The sequence below is a fragment of the Liolophura sinensis genome, chromosome 3 (genome assembly GCF_032854445.1).
Source record: "Liolophura sinensis isolate JHLJ2023 chromosome 3, CUHK_Ljap_v2, whole genome shotgun sequence".
Classification (NCBI taxonomy): Eukaryota; Metazoa; Mollusca; class Polyplacophora; order Chitonida; family Chitonidae; genus Liolophura; species Liolophura sinensis.
The window spans coordinates 1048692-1068854 of NC_088297.1; the positions used below are offsets into that span (position 1 = coordinate 1048692).

The 20163-nt window shown below is 43.0% G+C and overlaps 1 protein-coding gene across 1 annotated transcript in view; it reads left to right on the forward strand.

Moving 5' to 3' along the window:
* LOC135463936 (scavenger receptor cysteine-rich type 1 protein M160-like) overlaps positions 1–19792 on the forward strand; it is a 60831-nt gene extending 41039 nt beyond the window's left edge. The window contains exons 30-40 of the mRNA XM_064741399.1: positions 1614–1785; positions 4529–4677; positions 8232–8394; positions 9304–9470; positions 11113–11223; positions 13203–13313; positions 14652–14775; positions 15457–15564; positions 16249–16286; positions 17019–17184; positions 19540–19792. Of these exons, the coding sequence (XP_064597469.1) occupies positions 1614–1785; positions 4529–4677; positions 8232–8394; positions 9304–9470; positions 11113–11223; positions 13203–13313; positions 14652–14775; positions 15457–15564; positions 16249–16286; positions 17019–17184; positions 19540–19792 (1562 nt within the window). The remainder of the gene's footprint in view (positions 1–1613; positions 1786–4528; positions 4678–8231; positions 8395–9303; positions 9471–11112; positions 11224–13202; positions 13314–14651; positions 14776–15456; positions 15565–16248; positions 16287–17018; positions 17185–19539) is intronic.
* Positions 19793–20163: the final 371 nt, after the last annotated feature.

Consider the following 20163-nt stretch of genomic DNA (forward strand, 5'->3'; position numbering starts at 1 on the left):
TAATCATTAGGTCTAGGTCATCGAAGCGGTCATGTTTGATAAATCTGTCAGCAAAATGCTTTCATGTTTAGATTGTCAATCCTCATATATTTATTTATTTAACTGGTGTTTTACGCTGTACTCAAGAATATTTCACTTATATGACGGCGGCCAGTATTATGATGGGAGGAAACCGGACAGAGCGCTGGGGGAAATGTTGCTTGCAGACAATTCGACGTATGGCCGGAGAAGAAAAGGCAGCATGAGCAAGACACCGTCGGCCATGGAGGATCTCTGTCCACCCTATTGCTATGCTGGGATCTGTAAGAATAATTTCGTCAAGTAACTTGAGTTGTGCGGTCGTGATTCAACAAAACCGTGTACTCACGATGTCTGCTAAGTCGTACCCTCAGTATTCTGCATTCCTAATGATCAGTTATCACCCTGTGCGCTGTACATTTACAGTAAAAATTATATCGTGTTGGTGTTTTCCAGTTCCCTTTTAGAATTTCAAATCATTGTCACGGCTCTTAGGAAAGTCCGATTAGTTTCTAGAACTATAGTTTCATGATCAGCATGCGTAACGGAAAGAGTAGAGATTTGCAATACTGTTTCTGAAACTGCAACTCCTTAAAGCGATGTGGCATATCAAAAAGAAATGTTATGAAGGATTGTTTTATGAATTTTCAATCTAGTAGGACATGTAGTTTTGCATTACACACAAATAGCTTATGGGGCCGTTGTACAAAGCACGTGCAAATTTTTGCAAGCGTAATTATTATGGTAACACGTACTGAAGCAACACGTTACCCTAGCAGTTGCGTCTGTCGCACAGTTAAGAATGCCAGCAGGACATGCACCTTAATACATGTGGCAGGTCAGCATTATTTGACAGGAAAGCCTTAAGTTGAACTGATCCAGATATCACATAAAAGAGGTCAAATTTAACTGCGAATATGGTCTTTCAGGAGAAAGGGGTATTTAAAATACCGGTATTTCTGTTTGGTGGTAATTTGCGACCACCTCTTGGCGTACATCATCTGTGCATTATAACTGTCTTAATAAGTATGCGATGCGTATCTAATATCTCTTATCCAATGTAACTTTGTGGTTTATATCCATACACATGGATAATAATATTTTATCCATTTACTAAAATATTATTATGATTAAAATTCAGGTTGAACATATTTGTTAGCTGAAAAAGAAGCAAATTCTAGCACAAGTATATTTATTAAACATGCGTTACATCCACATATAGTAAATTATTATGCTGAGACAACATATACCAAAAAGTGGTTCGTAACAGTCACCCTGAGACAACATATACCAAAAAGTGGTTCGCAACAGTCACCCTGATTTGGTGTCTTTTTTTTCACTAAAGAAAAATGGAAAAAAATATTTACTACCATATAGGTAACTAACTTTTCCATCTCTTTCATGCTAATTTCAGGAGTGTTTACGAGTATATTGTTTTCACGTTTAACAGAATTAGTTAATATTTGCCCTCCGTCAATTTAAACAAATTGAACAAATATTAGGATTCATATTATATATTAAGCGAACGGTATTTGTGTAGTCAGTCCCACGGATTTAAAAGACTACTGAACTGTTGCTGTGTTTATATTCTCCAGGTATGGTGCGTATAACCACCAGCAAAACCAACACAACGTTGTCAAAGTTCAGCGGAGTGGTGGAGTTGTTTAAGGATGGCGAATGGCGCCCGATCTCGGCGCAGTCAAGGTTGTCATACACAGCATTACAAGTCATTTGTAGACAGATGGGCTTCATGACAGACATATCGAGGTATAACACTGAAATATCTTTCAATTTTAGATTTGTTTGTTCATCTGTTTGCTTGAGGTTTACAACGTTACTTTCAACATCAAGTCGGCCATCACGATTGCATCATATTGAAGCAGGCCTGAGGCAATGCCGGTATATTTGTTTTATCAGCTCAGAGCAGCGCCATGCCGCGGGCACGATGCAGGGCGCCTCACTCAGCTACATTATATTGACACCGGACCCACAACTATTTACCCTGTTCGTTTTGTGTTGCTTACCCGTTGGTGCTCAGATTAAACATGCTAATTTTCCAACTCGGTCACCTGGACCTGGCTAGGAACAAGACTGGCCTGGACTTCTTGTCTGTCAACTGCACATATCTAGGGGTAGGGCGGATCAGGGCCTTTTTGTGATTCGACTTGACCCGGCTAGAAGTAGGACCGACCGGGCATTCTTGTCGGTCAACTAGACCTGGACGGACCCAGCTTCTTGACGATGACCTAGAGCTGGCTAGAAGTGGAACGGACCCGGTCTGCCTGTCGGTCACCTAGGCCTCGCCAGGAGTATGACAGGCTCGGGCTTCTTGTCGGTCACCTAGACCTGTACGCAACAGGTGTCTTGACGATGACCTAGACTTGGCTGGGAGTAGGACGGGCCCGGGGTCACCGAGACCTGGCTAGGAGAAGGGCGGAAATAGGTTTCTTCTCTGTCTTCTTCTCTTTCTTCATAGAGGTATGACAGGCCCAGCTTTCTTGTCAGTCACCTAGGCCTGGCTGGTAGTAAGACTGGCCCGGGCCTCTTGCCGATCTAAATAGTTTCAATTTTGACATTGTAAGTTATCCTTAATTGGACAGCAATATACTGAAGGATCCTGCATGTGTACACATCTAGCCTTGTAGTATTGGTTAGATCCTACGTGTTGTATGACGATTTCAATCAAAGTCCGAGTTATTACTGCAAAAACTAGTGTGTCAAGGCTATTCCATCGAACACCTTCACTCCAAGTTTCTTAAGTTTTACAACGAATCATGTAAGTAAATATGGACACAGCGTGCAGAATCTCTGGCGTTCTGCTTCATGATTGCGTCTTATTCCGCGTAGCTCTGGGATGGGGGCTGGATATTCATCGTGTTGAATTAGATCGCCAAGTTGGATATATGAACTGCTGGAATCAAAACGTAATGTCAAATCATGAAGATGAAAACGATATTCTGTTATCGACAGCTAATGTACTAGCTTGATACACAATTAAATACTGATTTCACCCTGTTGCCTAAAACATACCTTGCGCCTTTCCGTCACTAAAAACTGTTGACTGCTTCTCTTTGCTTGCTTCCGTCCTGCCTTTCCGTCACTAAAAACTGTGGACTGTTTCTCTTTACTTGCTTCCGTCCTATTTTCGTACTTCATATACGTTCGCAGTTCTTTGGTTGTTTGTGTTATACGTCGTTTTTTTGGAATTGACCTTGTGGTTATTGACCTGGAACGTCCATGTTGGTTGACGGCTGGTATACCAGTGTGTGTTTCGACGCTTAGACCTAGACCTGGCTAGGAGTAGGACAGACATGAGTTTTTGTTGGTGGCCTAGACATGGCTTTGAGCAGGACGGGCCCGGGCTTCTTTTGGGCTAAAAGCAGGAAATACCCGCGCTTCTTGTCGGTCACCTGGGCCTGGCTAAGAGTAGGATGGTCCCACGTTTCTTTCGAGTCAACTGGACCTCACTAGGAGTAAAACGAATCTGAGCTTCTTGTCTGTCACCTAGACCTTGGTAGAAGTATGATGAACTGGGGCTTCTTGTGATTCACCTGGACCTGGCTAAGAGAAGGACGGACCCAGATTTCTTTCGATTCAACTGGGCCTCACTATGAGTAAAACGAACCCGAGCTTCTTGTCCGTCACCTAGACATCGATAGGAATATCAAGGGTACTGGGCTTTTGTCGGTCACCCCGAATTCGCTAGGAGTGGAACTGAATTGGGTTTCTTGTCGGTCACCTAGACCTGGCAAGGTCGCTGAACACAGGGTGTAGAATTCATATGAGAATAGCATGCATCAAGGCGGTCCAAAGCGGTGAAATCATTATTTCCTACCTGTATTACGTCGCACTTATCGGTGTGCCTATGCTTATAACACACGTAATAACACACATCACTCTCTCGCAGCTGTGTATTGGAGGCCTTCGAGTTGTCGATACACATGTATAGACACTACAGTGAGCATGTTGCATACAACAGCGAAGTTTACGCATCTTCTAAAAACTGCACACATTACCCCCAGAAAACGAAAAGCAAAAACGGCACATTCACGCCCGGAGGTTCCCCTGAATGCATATGACGTAAATGATACAAGCAGTGACTTTGTTATGGGTTAAAGCTACATGTATTTTGGTCACCACTTTGCAAATATCCTTTGTTTGCATCCCGGTTTTTTATTAGATATTTTTGTCACATCTGGCATTCAGTGACTGTATTTTTCACCACACAATGCTCATAGTGGAGATCAATCCAGATTAATGGCGATTGCCACTTGTTCAACCTTTCTTCAAGTTTTGTTCACTCTACATTAAAAGCACTGGGTTTCTATAAAACATATTCGTGTAATGTTAATTCATTTATGGCTAGCTTTGTCCTGGGTTGTTGGCTAGACCTTCTGAGGGTTAAAGGGCTTTGTATGCTTACATAATCCCTCTCATCCGCCTCATCAGAGATATTGACGAAAGCGGGGTAGGAAATATGAATCTCACAGGCAAAATATTGTGTTTTCAGCCAGACAGCAGGGACGCAAACAACCTCATACGCCGATACGTGGGAGCTGTATTCTGTGAGCTGCTTGGGCTCAGAGAAAAACATTCTAGATTGTGTCGATATAATTCCCTACAGAGGAGCCCACAAAATTCAAGTCAGCTGCCCTTGGGGTGAGTACATTTTTTTCTCTATGCCCTAGTTTTAATATTGTAATATAACATCAACCAGAATTCTGTTGGTGTCCCCGTACGTCCCAGTAGGCTTATCCCAGAGAATTCATTCGTGACCTACAGGCGTCTGCTAAGGCTTATCCCAGAGAATTCTGTTGGAAACCTACATGCGTCCCCGAGGGCTTATCCCAGAGAATTATGTTGGTGCACTACATGTGTCCCCGAGGGCTTATCCCAGAGAATTCTGTTGTTGGCCTACATGCGTCCCCAAAGGCTTATCCCAGAAAATTCTGTTGGTGACCTACAGGCGTCTGCTAAGGCTTATCACAAATAATTATGTTGTTGGCCTACATGCGTCCCCAATGGCTTATCCCAGAGAATTCTGTTGTTGCTCTACATGCGTCCCCGAGGGCTTATCCCAGAGAATTCTGTTGTTGGCCTACATGCGTCCCCGAGGGCTTATCCCAGAGAATTCTGTTGGTGGACTACATGCGTTCCCGAGGGCTTATCCCAGAGAATTCTGTTGTTGGCCTACATGCGTCCCCGAGGGCTTATCCTAGAAAATTCTGTTGTTGGCCTACAGACGTCCCCGAGGGCTTATCCCAGAGAATTCTGTTGTTGATCTACATGCGTCCCCGAGGGCTTATCCTAGAAAATTCTGTTGTTGGCCTACAGACGTCCCCAAGGCCTTATCCCAGAGAATTATGTTGGTGGACTACATGCGTCCCCGAGGGCTTATCCCAGAGAATTCTGTTGGTAGCCTACAGGCGTCCCCGAGGGCTTATCCCAGAGTGAGTGAGTGCTTGAGGTTTAACGTCGTACTCAACAATTTTTCAGTCATATGACGACGAAGGAATCTTTAGGGTGCATGTACGTGTAACGTGCCTCCTTGTAGCAGGACGGATTTCCACCGCTCTTTTATTTAGTGCTGCTTCACTGAGACGACTTAACGAAGGCAAGTAAGCCGCCCCGCCCGAGCCATTATATTGATACGGGTCAACCAGTCGTTGCACTATCCCCTTCATGCTGAACGCCAAGCGAGGAAGTTACAACTTCCTCTTTTAAAGTCTTAGGTGTGACTCGATCAAGGATTGATCCTGGATCTACCGGTCCCGAAGCGGACGCTCTACCAACTGTGCTATCCGGGCCGGTCCTTATCCCAGAGAATTATGTTGTTGGCCTACATGCGCCCCCGAGGGCTTATTCCAGAAAATTATGTTGTTGGCCTACAGGCGTCCCCGAGGGCTTATCCCAGAAAATTCTGTTGGTGACCTACAGGCGTCTGCTAAGGCTTATCCCAGATAATTATGCTGTTGGCCTACATGCGTCCACGAGGGCTTATCCCAGAGAATTCTGTTGTTGATCTACATGCGTCCCCGAGGGCTTATCCCAGAGAATTCTGTTGGTTGTCCACATGCGTCCCCGAGGGTTTATCCCAGAGAATTCTGTTGTTGCTCTACATGCGTCCCCGAGGGCTTATCCCAGAGAATTCTGTTGTTGGCCTACATGCGTCCCCGAGGGCTTATCCCAGAGAATTCTGTTGGTGGCCTACATGCGTCCCCGAGGCCTTATCCCAGAGAATTCTGTTGTTGGCCTACATGCGTCCCCGAGGCCTTATTCTAGAGAATTCTCTTGTTGGCCTACAGACGTCCACGAGGGCTTATTCCAGAGAATTCTTTTGTTGGCCTACAGGCGTCCCCGAGGGCTTATCCCAGAGAATTCTGTTGGTAGCCTACAGGCGTCCTCCGAGGGTTTATCCCAGAAACTTCTGTTGTTGGCCTACAGGCGCCCCCAAGGGCTTATCCCAGAGAATTCTGTTGGTAGCCTACATGCGTCCCCAAGGGCTTATTCCAGAGAATTATGTTGGTGGCCTACAGGCGTCCCCGCGGGTTTATCTCAGAGAATTCTGTTGTTGGCCTACATGCGTCCCCGAGGGTTTATCCCAGAGAATTCTGTCGGTGGCCTACAGACGTCCCCGAGGGCTTATCCCAGAGAATTCTGTTGGTGACCTACAGGCGTCCCCAAGGCCTTATCCCAGAGATTTCTGTTGTTGGCCTACATGCGTCCCCGAGGGCTTATACCAGAGAATTCTGTTGGTGGCCTAAATGTGTCCCCGAGGCCTTATCCCAGAGAATTCTGTTGTTGGCCTACATGCGTCCACGAGGGCTTATCCCAGAGAATTCTGTTTTTAGCCTACATGTGTCCCCGAGGCCTTATCCCAGAGAATTTTGTTGTTGGCCTACATGCGTCCACGAGGGCTTATCCCAGAGAATTCTGTTGTTGCTCTACATGCGTCCACGAGGGCTTATCCTAGAGAATTATGTTGTTGGCCTACATGCGTCCCCGAGGGTTTATCCCAGAGAATTCTGTTGGTGACATACATGCGTCCCCGAGGGCTTATCCCAGAGAATTCTGTTGTTGCTCTACATGCGTCCCCGAGGGCTTATCCTAGAAAATTCTGTTGTTGGCCTACATGCGCCCCCAAGGGCTTATCGCAGAGAATTCTGTTGGTGGGCTTCATGCATCCCCAAGGGCTTATTCCTGAGAATTATGTTGGTGGCCTACAAGCGTCCCCGAGGGTTTATCCCAGAGAATTCTGTTGTTGGCCTACATACGTCCCCGAAGGCTTATCCCAAAAAATTGTGTTCCTGTTAATGCTTGTTAATGCATCACGGAAAACATGTAATTCTACACCTATGACTTTTTCTAATATGAACTTATTTATTATTGATTGGTGTTTTACGCCGTACTCAAGAATATTTGTCTTGTACGACAGTAGCCAGCAATATGGCGGGAGGAAACCGGGTATAGTCCGTAGGAAACCCTCCAACATCTGCAGCGTGCTGGCGTACTTTCCCACGTACAGCCGGAGAGGAAGCCAGTATAAGGGGAATCTCCATGAATTCTGTTGGTGGCCTGCAGGCTTATTTGAATTCCGTCACCCTGGCGCGCTAATAACCCCGGCAAAGGATGATTTTGTAACATGTGCTAACACCCTTGCATGTTTTTTTCTTATGCTACTGGTCTCCTATTTCCTAAAGGGCAATAACTTGAGCTAACCTTGATATGTAGAAAAAATTAATTTGATCATGGAATATGGTATTGATATTTGTCTTTTTAGTGTTATTTTAAAAGTTTTTATACCCTTTGTAGTTGTTTTTTGTATATGCTGTAAATATATTTAACTGATCCATGCCTGTTTTTTACCTCCCTGTTTTGTAATAAATAAATTAATACTATATCTAGAGTTATAAAACAAGCCCCTCGCGGTTTTATTCATGCGGTCTCATCCGATACTGTAAAACTTCAAAATGTGTACGGTGAAACAAATAAAAAAAGTAAAACATGCACTTTTTTCCCAAAACATTACGGTATAGCCTCTTTGGGATCCGTTCGGGTAAAAAACCTCAATGAAGTGAATTGATAAGTCATCAGATTTTACAGGTTACGAACTACCACAATGTCTGTAGTTGCTGATCTGATTTTACTCACTTTACAGCTGTAGTTTTTTTTATACGTTGGCTCAATTTATTTTAACAATCTGGTTGCTGTAGTTGACCCTACCGAGCCTTTGACAAACTACATCAGACTAGCAGGCGGAGCGACACCTAGTGAGGGCAGGTTAGAGATCAGGTCCGGTAACTCGTGGGGAACAGTGTGTGACGACAACTTCGGAGTTGCAGAGGCAAGTGCCGCCTGCAGAACTTTAGGATACAGGTAGGTGGAACACGTAATTGGAAATAACACTTTTTTAGAACCTGTGAGCAAGACAGGCACAATAACATATGGATTTTGCCTAAAGGGAGATAACTGTGTGATACAGCCCCGGTCCCACTTCTTTAAGCCCTGGTAGTCGCGTGTGTTACAGCCCAGTACTCAGTGATATAGCCCATTGGATTTATGCTTTAGTCAACACCCCGGTGGCGCTGTCCTGTCACGGTCATGGGACAATCGTCATCTAAACATACCGAATATTTGCAGATTACAATAACTCCTCATATGAAACCAAATGCATTTGAGACTTAGACTGAATTTTAGACTGAATCCTAAATTCGAGAGTCTTTCTATTTATTGTGACCAATTTCATGGGTAGTCCAAATTAGAGTGACCAAAAACCGTAAGAGATGACTCAAATATGACCCTCGGACTTGGTCAAATGGTTGTCGAGCAACTTCATACAAAACCTGCGAAACAGAGTTACTCTCTAGGACAGTGGTTGCTGCGGACTCTCGGACATTCCGTCTTCCATGTCTGGATTGAACTCAAATCTTATGTGGCCCATGAATGCAAGATTAGTATCCAAACCGCTTGCCCATGCATGGCCCTGTTTCTTTGAATGTTTGAATGATCCCACTAAGCTCGCAGACGCCTCCCCACCCGCTTCTTACCCCACCCCATTTCACAAACTAATACACATCACATATATGGGAATATGGGAACATGTGTGGTTCAGTAACCGTACACATTTGGACGGATACAAAAATGCAAGTTTCATTAATTTTGTTGGAAAATAAATGTATCGTCGTACAGCTGTATAGGTAAAAACCCTCAAAACTGTGTGGCTTCAATTCGTGGTGTTTTTGTTAATGTCATTTATTGTGTTCTGAGTAACTTTGCTTGTTGCAGGGGTAAACCGGAAATTCTGTCGACGTCACATCCTGGCGTAGGTCCTATATGGTTGGACGACGTCTTCTGTGACATCTTCGACCACAACTTTTTCATGTGTTCCACGAGGCAATTTGGTGTCCACGACTGCACGCACTATGAGGATGTATCCCTGAAATGTGTTCAAGGTTTGTAGTCGTCAACAGATGGATGGTTTCGGATGGACTTTGCTACCGTTTTGATATTAGGCTGGGAAGAAACAATGCGCAAACAGAGAAAACTTAGTTGAGCAATTCTCTTTCTGAGGGCAATCTAAAATATCCTCCGTATATTATCAGATATGGGAAGCTCTTAATGAAATTAGCTCCAGCCTTGGACATGATCTCATTTGCATAGAGTGAATCTCTTTTCAGATACATATGTCTTTATCAGACGAGGTCCTTTGCGGTTGGGTGGTTACCATGCTAGCGCAACACGATTCTTCAGTGACTTCTCACCAATGCGATCGACGTGAGTTCATTCCAACTCATGGTGGCTTCCTCCCCAGTCGTACGTGGAAAGGTCTGCCAGGAACCTGGTCGTGGGTTTCTCCTGGCCTCGCCTGGCTTCCTGCCTCCATAATAATGACAGCCATTGTATAAGTGAAATACTGTTAAGTACGACGAAAAACAACGATCAGATAATAAGTAAATAGTAAATCTTGATCCGACTTCCGACTTTAATGAGCTTATTATCATATCAGGTTGGGATTTAAATCTAACACATACTAAACTATTATCGTAAGTAGTGATTTACGTACACATACAGCTCGTGCTTCTACGTGTACGAGGATAGAATGGTTAACACAACACGAGAAGTAGTATAAACGCAAACGGGTGAGTCGCGCACCTAATGGCAAATTACACAGGACGAAAGTTTCATTTAAACTGCTAGGAACATGGGCATTTTTAATGATATATACTTTTTAGATATTTTATGTACACCAGAAACTGTGCAAAATCCATCACAGCTCTGGTTAGAGCATTGCATGTTTACTTTTGTTTTTTGTTTGAACCGATCTCAAGAATAGCTCACCCGTACAATGAGGCTCAGATGTGGTATGGAGATGAATGGTAGAAAACAATGCATGACCTGATGAGCTGACTCACGTGTTCACAGGACCCAGGGTCCAGTTGTTCGAACATGTTTTAGCAAGTACCACTATCAGATCATATTCTAAATTTAAAGTTTTAGCCAAACCCAACAACAAATGAAGTTGCCCAAAGTCAAAGTATAACAGCAGCTGTTTCAGTGCATATTTAATATACTGTTGCGGAATTATTTTTCGGCTAAGTACAAACTTTGAAACTTCGATTAAAAATTAAATCCCGTATCAAATCTTAAAATAATTTTGAATAATTTTGAACAGCCAAACCCAGAATCATGAAGCTGTCTAAGCTTTCACTCAACTTTAGTCTTCAGTTTTGTGGTATTATTCGTGAACTTTGTGTTGAGCATAAACCCCATTGTTCATTTTTGTAATGAAGGTTTGACTACATCTAAGACAGCTTCGTGATTCTGCGGCCTGATACCTAACACACGTTCTTATGTCGTACACCAGTTGAGATCGTGTAAGGTAGACCCAATCACGTGAGCCAGCAATCGGGCGAGATCTTGAGTTGCCACGAACAGCTCTGTAACTCGCCCTGTCTGTCTTTAAGTTGGTCAGATCTTTTGACGTCCTATTTCAAAACATGGACCAAGGTTCATCTTTCAAAAGCCAATAAAGTGGCCCCTGTCGTAGTATTACGGAAGTCATCTTAGAAACAAGGAAGTATTTTTGTTTTGCAGATTGTGGCAGCGGATATTTGATCTGCCGAGACGGACTGACCTGCGTGCATACTGAATGGATCTGCGACGGAGAACAGGATTGTCCTGACGGCGATGACGAGGAGGGATGCAGTGAGTATAACGGAGGATGACGTCATTGAATTGTACACGCGATGCACATTTCCATAATGTATATGTGTGTAGCTGTTTGCTCTGCGCATGACCGGAATTTATTCGCTGCCGGGAAACACAACCACGTCGCTATATTCAAACATTGTAACTCTTGGCAGTCACACGCAATTCAGCGAGAAAGACGGCATTTTATATGAGTCGTTTTGACATCTCAGGGTATACAAGTGATTGATGATAATTTCCTGTCGAAAGCTTAGAAAAAAAGGGTTGAAAAATATGAACTAAACTGGCGCCCTGGCTGTTGCCAGTCCACTGTATTGTACGTTGGGCACAGCAGGCTTTTGTTTATCTCACGTATGACTCATTCTGCTCATACATACTAATACACCAGTGGAAATAACTATCTGTTTTATTGAGCAGAATTTCGAAAGGAAACTACAGGAACAGGGGGTTCTTGTGTATTCCATAGTGCCGTAATTAATCACGGTCATAGGTGACCTACATGTAACATGCAGGGTGTTCCATCCTATCAATGAACATCCCACCCCGTCCCACAACACCTCACAACACCCCACAATACCTAACAACATCCCGTGCTTATCCCCTGAAAGTTGAACATCCTAGTACTGTGCAGTGGATGAATAAGTTTTAAAATAAGGGTACATTCAAGCCTCTTTTTCGTTCTTGGCCTTTGGCATAATTACAGAAACATGGCACTTAGACATACTTGTCGCCTCATTGTCATGGAGTTTGTTGGGCAGCACCATAGGTGGCAGAATCGTCCGACCGCTATTTATATCTAATATATAGAGCAAGGTACGTGACTTCTGTGCCTAGGACAAAAACCCCAACTTCACATAACTGGGCAGAAGGCACGGAGAATTATTTCAATCTCAACCAAACGACGTTCGTTCAAACGTGGATACATTAAGCTATACACTGGTGTATAAATCGGCCCGCAAACGTGCTTTGATTTGACTACACGAAGCTGGAAACCCCGCCGGAAGCCGGAAGTTTGTAGGTTTTGTGTTTTAGTCCGACAAATCCGGTAACAGGGAAAAGTCCGTCGGGCGACAGTTCTGGTTTGATTTCTGAGCGAGGAAAGCCGCTGGGGTCACAATATTTCTACCATTTGAAATACCTTGATTACCTACGGCCAACAGAAGTTACGGTCTGCGGGAGTTGTCTGTTTTTTTACTCCATGAAGGCACAGTTGTCAGTTCAGCCATCCTCCATCACTGGTAATCCGTCAGCTTTGCTCTGAATAGGTTGATGATTTGCTTACAATCAATCAGAGCTAAGCTTTTATCGCTCTGACGGATTACGGTGATGGACGCCAGTTGAACTGACAGATTTGCGTTGATGGAGTAAAAAACAGAGAATGCAGCATAAGTGTCGTAGACCGTAACCAATCAAGGTATTCCAAAGTGTTTTATAAATAGAACATTTCACTTGGACGATGGCAGAAATAGAATGGCTCCAACAGCTTTCATCGATGAGAAATCAAGCCAGAACTGTCAACTGCATGCTTTCTGCCTGTTACCTACAAACTTGCGGGTGTCCGACTTAGTGTAGCCACATGAAAGTACATTTGTGGGACGATTTCTACACCAGTGTAAAGCTTAATGTGTCAGCAATTGAACGAACTTTGTTTGCTTGAGATTGACTATTTGTCGGTGTTTTATGTCCAATTATCTGAACCTGAGTCTTCTGTCTCCAGCACTGAAGTTCTATATATTAGGTATAAATAGCGTTCGGACGATTCTGCCAGCTATGAGCAGCAATATGTCTGCTACAAGGAGACCAAGTCCTGATATGATACGGATAATACGGAAAGCTACGTAAAATTCTAGGTGACAAACAGACCGGACATATTACTAAAAATACCGAACACATGCGTACACAGTACATACATTCAGGAATTTTGCATACTAATAGGCATTCCAATATTTAATACGCCCGTTGTTTTCTTTATACAGATAAATGTTCTGCTGATCAGTTTACTTGTAAGAATTACGAATGTATCCGAAGCGACTGGCGATGTGATGGAATCCCTGATTGTCAAGATGGCAGCGATGAGGACAGATGCTGTAAGTATAGCTGTATAGTACAAACCTGTCGATACATAAATATCTCCATAATATTCGGTAATGCCGTAATGAAAAATAGTTCAGTTATACGTTGGGAGGCTCTCTCGTGGGTGGAAATTGGAGTTGTACAATCATTCCTAAGTGGTATACAAAAACTTGCACGCCTTATTGACGAAAAACAACTTACTGTCACACTCAACATAACCTAACTGACCTTTCCTCGGGCTCTGCCCAGTTTCCTCCCGTGCTCTGCCCGATTTCCTAGCACCATCTGTCCGCTTTCCCCCGGGCTCTGCCCGGTTTCCACTCTCCATAAGGTTGGCGGCCATGGTATAAGTGAAATAATCTTGAGTACGGCGTATATCAAATATATAAATGAAAAAAAAAAGAAATTGGCCTGCTTGTTTCGTGCTTGGAGTGTTACTGTAGTTTGAACAGAACATTGCACTCGTCGTTTTCATCGGAAGGATAGTTTCGTGCACATTTTCTGTAAAACAGTGGACATCTGATGTTTCCCGGAGTAGTACATGATACAATATAATACATACACGTAGATTGCCTGCCAACATGTTTTCGGGCAAAATGTCCCACTGTCAGTTTTTGTCCTCCAAAGTGAAAAGAATCGAACTGAACTCAGCGTAGAAAGAAAACATTAAAAAAGAATAAATTGATCTGTTTTGTCTGAAAGAATGACAATGAACTAAATGTAACTAAATGACAAGGATGCAGTGAGACGAGATTGACACAGCCTTAGTCAATACAGTCTAAGAGTAAACTCTATTCTTGAATTTGATAACAGTATTGGAATGACGGAAGTGCTGTAGTTGTAAATATATGTGTAATAAGGGTGGCAGTTTTGGCCAATTTAGTTGACCAATATGTGTGACCAATGTGTAACTAGGGAACGGTATGTGTAAATAGGTCGAATATGTTTTTAAACAGCGCAATAGTAAGTGTAATTGGTGTGACTAGTGGGTATAAATTATGTTACTACGTGTAGTGTGTGTAATTAGATTTTATTCATGTAATGTGTGTAATTATGGTAATTAGTAAGTGTAAGTAGGGTTACACTATATGTGACAGTACATGTGTGTGTAATTAGAATTACAATATGTGTAATTAGGCTGGCTAGTATGTATTGATGTGGTAAGATCTGTATCGGACTTTGCATTTTCTGTCATGTACCACAAAGATTTCATGTCATCTTTGTGGCATCTCTTGAAGCCCGACAAAGCATAATATTATCTATGCGCATTTCGACACCAATTTCATACGCCAGATTCAATTTTCTGAGACAAATGTAACCAAAACCCAATGAGTTTCTTCTTTCTGTTTCAGTACATTTTACTGAGGATCACAGCGTGCGAATCCAGACATCTGATGGCCAGTGGGGAACGTTGTGTGTAGGATCTAGCGACATGAACCAGTTGGCAGTGAATACTTGTGATTACCTTGGATATAAGTAAGTAGTACTACCAGCCGTTTAGAAATGCTCAGTTCGTTTAATCGGCTTTGAACTGGGTGGTGACCCTTTGTTGGCGTAGCTGGATTGGTGTTCCTAGGCTATTTCCTAACCTCACAGTGTCAGTGTATGCTACTTTTACCTCGTTATCGCGTTATTTGGCAGTTCTTGCCAGAATGCGCATGCGTACAGACTAGCCGGCGAGCCCTTTAGTTTGCCCATTAGGTTAAGAGGGTAATGAAATGAAAACAGCGCATTTCAACTATTTGACAGTTCTAGTGCCGCGATCGCTAAATACATTTACTGTGCGAGCCCTCATAAGTTGCAAATCAAAAATCATATTCATCCAATATATTTTATTTGCACGTAGTTCCATATCGATTTGAAAATGAGATCCTACTCTCTCGTACACGTCCACGCTCACTGCTATGTCATTCAACTTTATTTACATTTGTTGCACACTCATGCACTCATGCAATTGCCAACATGTTTTATGATTATGATGATAGCACGCCGTGCTCTTCAAAGCCTTTGAATATATTTACATAAATTCCTCATGCATAAAATCTAAGAAAATATTTATGGAATCGCAAAAAAGTCCTATTTGTGGGGCATGTTTGTGTAGTAATCACCTCGTACAATATAGTGCATGTCATACTGTCTTACCGTCCTTTTTTGCAGAGCCGTGAAGAACGTGTCTCTTGGTCTGTCCCAGAAGCCGGGTTTATTAGCAACCCCATCAGTTGTTGAGCGAAATTTAATCAGTGGCTACAACCTGACGGTGTCCCAGTGAGTCAGCAATGCCGTTCAAAACAGAAAGTGTATATATACATCAGTGGATGACGTACGGATTGCGCACTATGCTGGTGTTGACATCTCACTGTGGTCTGCTGCAGTACATATACCGCCACAGTATCACCGAGCAAAGTTCTCTGTATATATTTCTCTGCTTCCCCGGGTTACCTCTGAGTTTGCTCCGGGCTATATCTGGTTTGTTCGCACTATGATGCCGACCGATGTCATATAAGTAAAATCTTTTTGAGGACGGCGTAAAACCTGAATCAAATAAATAAATAAATAAATAAATAAATAAATTTATATTTCTCAACTTCTCAATTAATATTTTTGCATAGGTACGATGACGTGGCCTTATGAGAAATGTGTAGCCTACATCGTATAGAGCGGATTTTTCTTTCTAGTATAATCCCCATGTCATTAAACATGCTGTGTTTTCGTAAAAATGTATCTAAATTTAGTATTAGTGGCAAATATTCTATGGAGAGTTTTCATCACTCTTTCTCGATATTTCCTTATCACCAGCTCGATTTGGCCTGATTGGGATGTTATCGCAATAGTGGACTGAAGATTTTCTAAGAGTGCAAATTTAGGTTCCCACTCTACACCAGTCATCGCTTGTAATTGCTGCGAAGTTATCTGGCCTAACATTTTGTCTATAATGTTGTTGTTTTATAGATCCTGTGATCCTATATTGGTTGAGTGCGAGTCATTGGGTAAGGTTTTATCCGATTTTATTTCAGTTTTCCTTAACTCGGCTTTAAGGATCATTGCTGATTCAGATCAGTAAATCGCAAGCCATTGGCAAGTGTGATCAACTGTTCGAGTCCAGGTCTCACAGCCAGTTTCACAAAGTGCACGTAGCGCTACCTTCGGTTATTTACCCTGGCGACGTTATGTTTACAGAACTGGGCCCTGTTTCACACATCGTACGTAGAACTACGGCCACGTAACTACCATGGTTACATGATATCTACAATATTGGTTGCCATGTAAGTTAAGTGGACGTAACGTTACGTGTGCTTGGTGAAACGGATCCCTGGATGCCATATGAGTTAAGGGCACGAAACGTTAGGTGAACTTTGTGACACGCTCAACATTTAACATCTGCTGTCATATAAAGCGATAGTTTTCTGCATGGGCATGGCTTTAGACACTTATACGTTAGTCCGCCGGTCCTTTCTTAGAGTTTGGCATGCACACACTATGACAAATGTGGATATTTATTATGGTAGCTACTTTTGTCGTTGTGTGCATGTGTGGATATTATAACTTTCGGTGGACTATAAATTGTAAACATGCACCTCATTCATCAACAATAAGTCTACCTGTTTCAATACTTCTGTTGTTGCTTGTAATGTAATAGTACAGTGCATAGAATTAATCCTCTGCCAATATTTGTAACATGTCGGTAATGTGCTATTCTTCTTTCCCATTGCTTTGTTCAGAGTGTGGTGTCCAAGGTTACGAAGAAATAGAAGAGATCGGTGTAAGCGCCAAGCGTTCCAAGGTGGCCGAGTGGCCATGGCTTGTACTCATCAACACGGGAGGTAGCTTTGTATGCACTGGAGTGCTACTAAGTGAAAACTGGGTTTTAGCGCCATCTTGTGGCAGGTAAAACTACTTACGAGAGTTAACCAATGCTTAATGTTGGATTATTTAGTTATTATGTAGTATATAATAAGTTACATAGTATACAGTATTATATTAACCACTTCGCTGACCCAGTAGTGAAAGAGTCCGCTCGTAAGTGGCCTGAGATAAAGCCGGGGTTGGGTCATACCAAAGACTTTAGAAATGGAGCTTGTTGCTACTTAGCTTCGCACTGGGACATTAGATTTATTTATTTAGTTAGTTCATTGGTGTTTTACGCCGTACTCAAGAATATTTCACTTATACGACCGCAGTCAGCATTATGGTGGGTGGAAACAGGGCAGCGCTTGGGGGAAACCCACGACCATCCGCAGGTTGCTGACTGACCTCCCCCACGTACGGCCGGAGAGGAAGCCATCATAAGCTGGACTTGAACTCACAGCGACCGCATTGGTGAGAGACTCCTGGGTCATTACGCTGTACTTGCGCGCTAACCAACTGAGCCACAGAGGCCCTCTACTGAGACATTAGAACAAGGAAACAGGAGCGGTTGGCACGGTGTTGGGATAATGTGACTGGGTGGGTGTCATGTCTGAAGGCTTCGGTGTGATACTTCAGTGGCGGCATCAGTTTGGCGGCATGGACTCGCCCTGCCACAAGAAAACACAATATATGCACACAACCGGTCTCCTCATCGTCATTTAACTGAAAAGTGTTAAGTATGACGTTAAACCTTATGCTTATATGCATATTGCATGTTATTGTTATGCATAATATTACACAGTATGTTCATAAACAATGCATTCACAACACATTATTGATTTTATTATTTATTAAATTTTCTCTTTGCAACTTCAAAACTCATTCGTTGTGCTTCATAGATTTTATCACGTACACTAGACAAAGGCTAACGATTTCGCGTCATCTGTGGTTATTCTACTGTAATTGTCTCTCTCTGCGTACTCCCTGACCTCTGCTAGTTTTTAGGTCGCTTGCACTGTAGGTTATGTCATGCACCGAGAGCCGGTGTCCAATAACATGGGAAAGCAAAGCAAAGGACAATGTCAGGGCGGATATCTTGTAGGTACTGCATTTATTAAGCTCAGGGTTCGCACACACGTATAGCACTGTAACACAAGGGTGATATTCCTTCGTTGATACGGTGTGTGCATATTAAATACCGAAATCACCAATTTCATGACTTAGTGTATTGTGCACTAGAATCAATGATAGGAAAAAAATATTAAGGGGGGTATATTAAAAAGTGCTAAGTGCATTGGGCTCAGATTTTTCACTCGTGATGAGCACTTTAGGGGATTATTCCATCGCTGATGTTCTTTGTGCTTACTAGTTACCGTAAGTTAGCTCAATTAGTCAGCGCGCTAGCGCAGCGTAATTACTCAGGAGCTTCTAACCCATGCGGTCGCTGTGAGTTCAAGTCCAGCTCATGCTGGCTTCCTCTCCAATCGTAAGTGGGAAAGTGTGCCAGCAACATGTAGCCTTGCATCCAAATCTGAGTAAAAGTAAACAAGTAGATGATGGCTGATTAGCAGGGCTTACTCAGCTATCATCGTTCAAATTCAGCAAATTAGACTTCTCCCTCGGGACGTACACTTCTTGTTCGGTATAAGAAAACATACGATAAATACTGTGGGATTTGGCATTAGTAATTTTGAACTTTCGGCAAGTCCTGTTATAGGCCTACTCATGATTCGCACTCGTTAAACATAATTTCTCTCGTGTCGATGATTCCGGACATCCTTCACTCAGTATGCGCTTTGTCTAGATAATCCATTCCTGACCAGCGGTGACTATTTATTTTTGTCCCTGGCTATTTGGTGTTTATCTTGATGCAGAAAGCTTTTTCAGTTGATATCATAAAACTTGTCCTCATCATCGGTTCTGAGTTGTAACATTTAGTTATGTATGTACTTGATTAATGTTTTATACGGTACTCTAGACTATTCCACTTACACGACGTCGGCCACCAGTATGATGGGAAGAAACCAGGAGAAACCCAAGACCAGAGTTGTAAACTGTTCCTGTTTATTTGATTGGTGCTTTACGCCGTACTTAAGAATAATGCGATCAGAATTATGTTTGGAGGAAACCGGGCAGAGCGCGGGGAAACCCACGGGGAAAACGATTGGAATGGTGGCTACCCATACCATCTTCATCGTCACTTAACAGTATTACTGATGTTAAAACGATTAGCTCCAGCGATGTTCCGGAAGCTTGCCTTGATTCGTGAAACCCAGCCCTATGCTTGTTCCTCTACACCCCTCCCCCATTTCCACACAAGCCCACACACAGAAAATGCAGCCAACCATACACACCCCGCAAGAAGGTTATTAGAAACTCAATTTGCTGTTGTAGGTTGATTGGTAGCAACACCACAATTCGGCTTGGTGTAGAGAACCGACATGAGCGTGGTAAGCAGGAAGTAGAGCGCCAAGTTGCAAGAAAGGTGCTGAATGAAGATAACACATTGGTGATGCTGTTGCTGTCCGCTCCCGTCACTTTCACACCCTATATCCGGTCTGTGTGTCTCCCTCCGAAGTTTAATTTTGCCCCGACGGACTGCTTCAGCATAGGGTGGAGACGAAAAGGTAACTGGTACTATAAATGAATTGCCAACAAGGAATGGAATTAGTAGGCCTACGATGAATAGTGGACAACCACTGAGTATTCGACAGAAATATTAGTGCTACAGTCAATTAACTCTGCGTGAGTAGTCAACAGAGGTATCAGGGCTGCAATCAATACACTATCACTAAGTAGTCAACAGGGAAGTCAGTGCTACAATTCATGCAGTCACTGAGTAGTCAACAGGGGTGTCAGTGCTACAATCAATACACTGTCCCTGAGTAGTCAACAACGAAGCCAGTGCTACAACGGATGCACTGTCACTGAGTAGTCAACAGGGGTGTCAGTGCTACAATCGATGCACTGTCACTGAGTAGTCAACAGGGGTTTCCATGCTACAAGCAATACACTGTC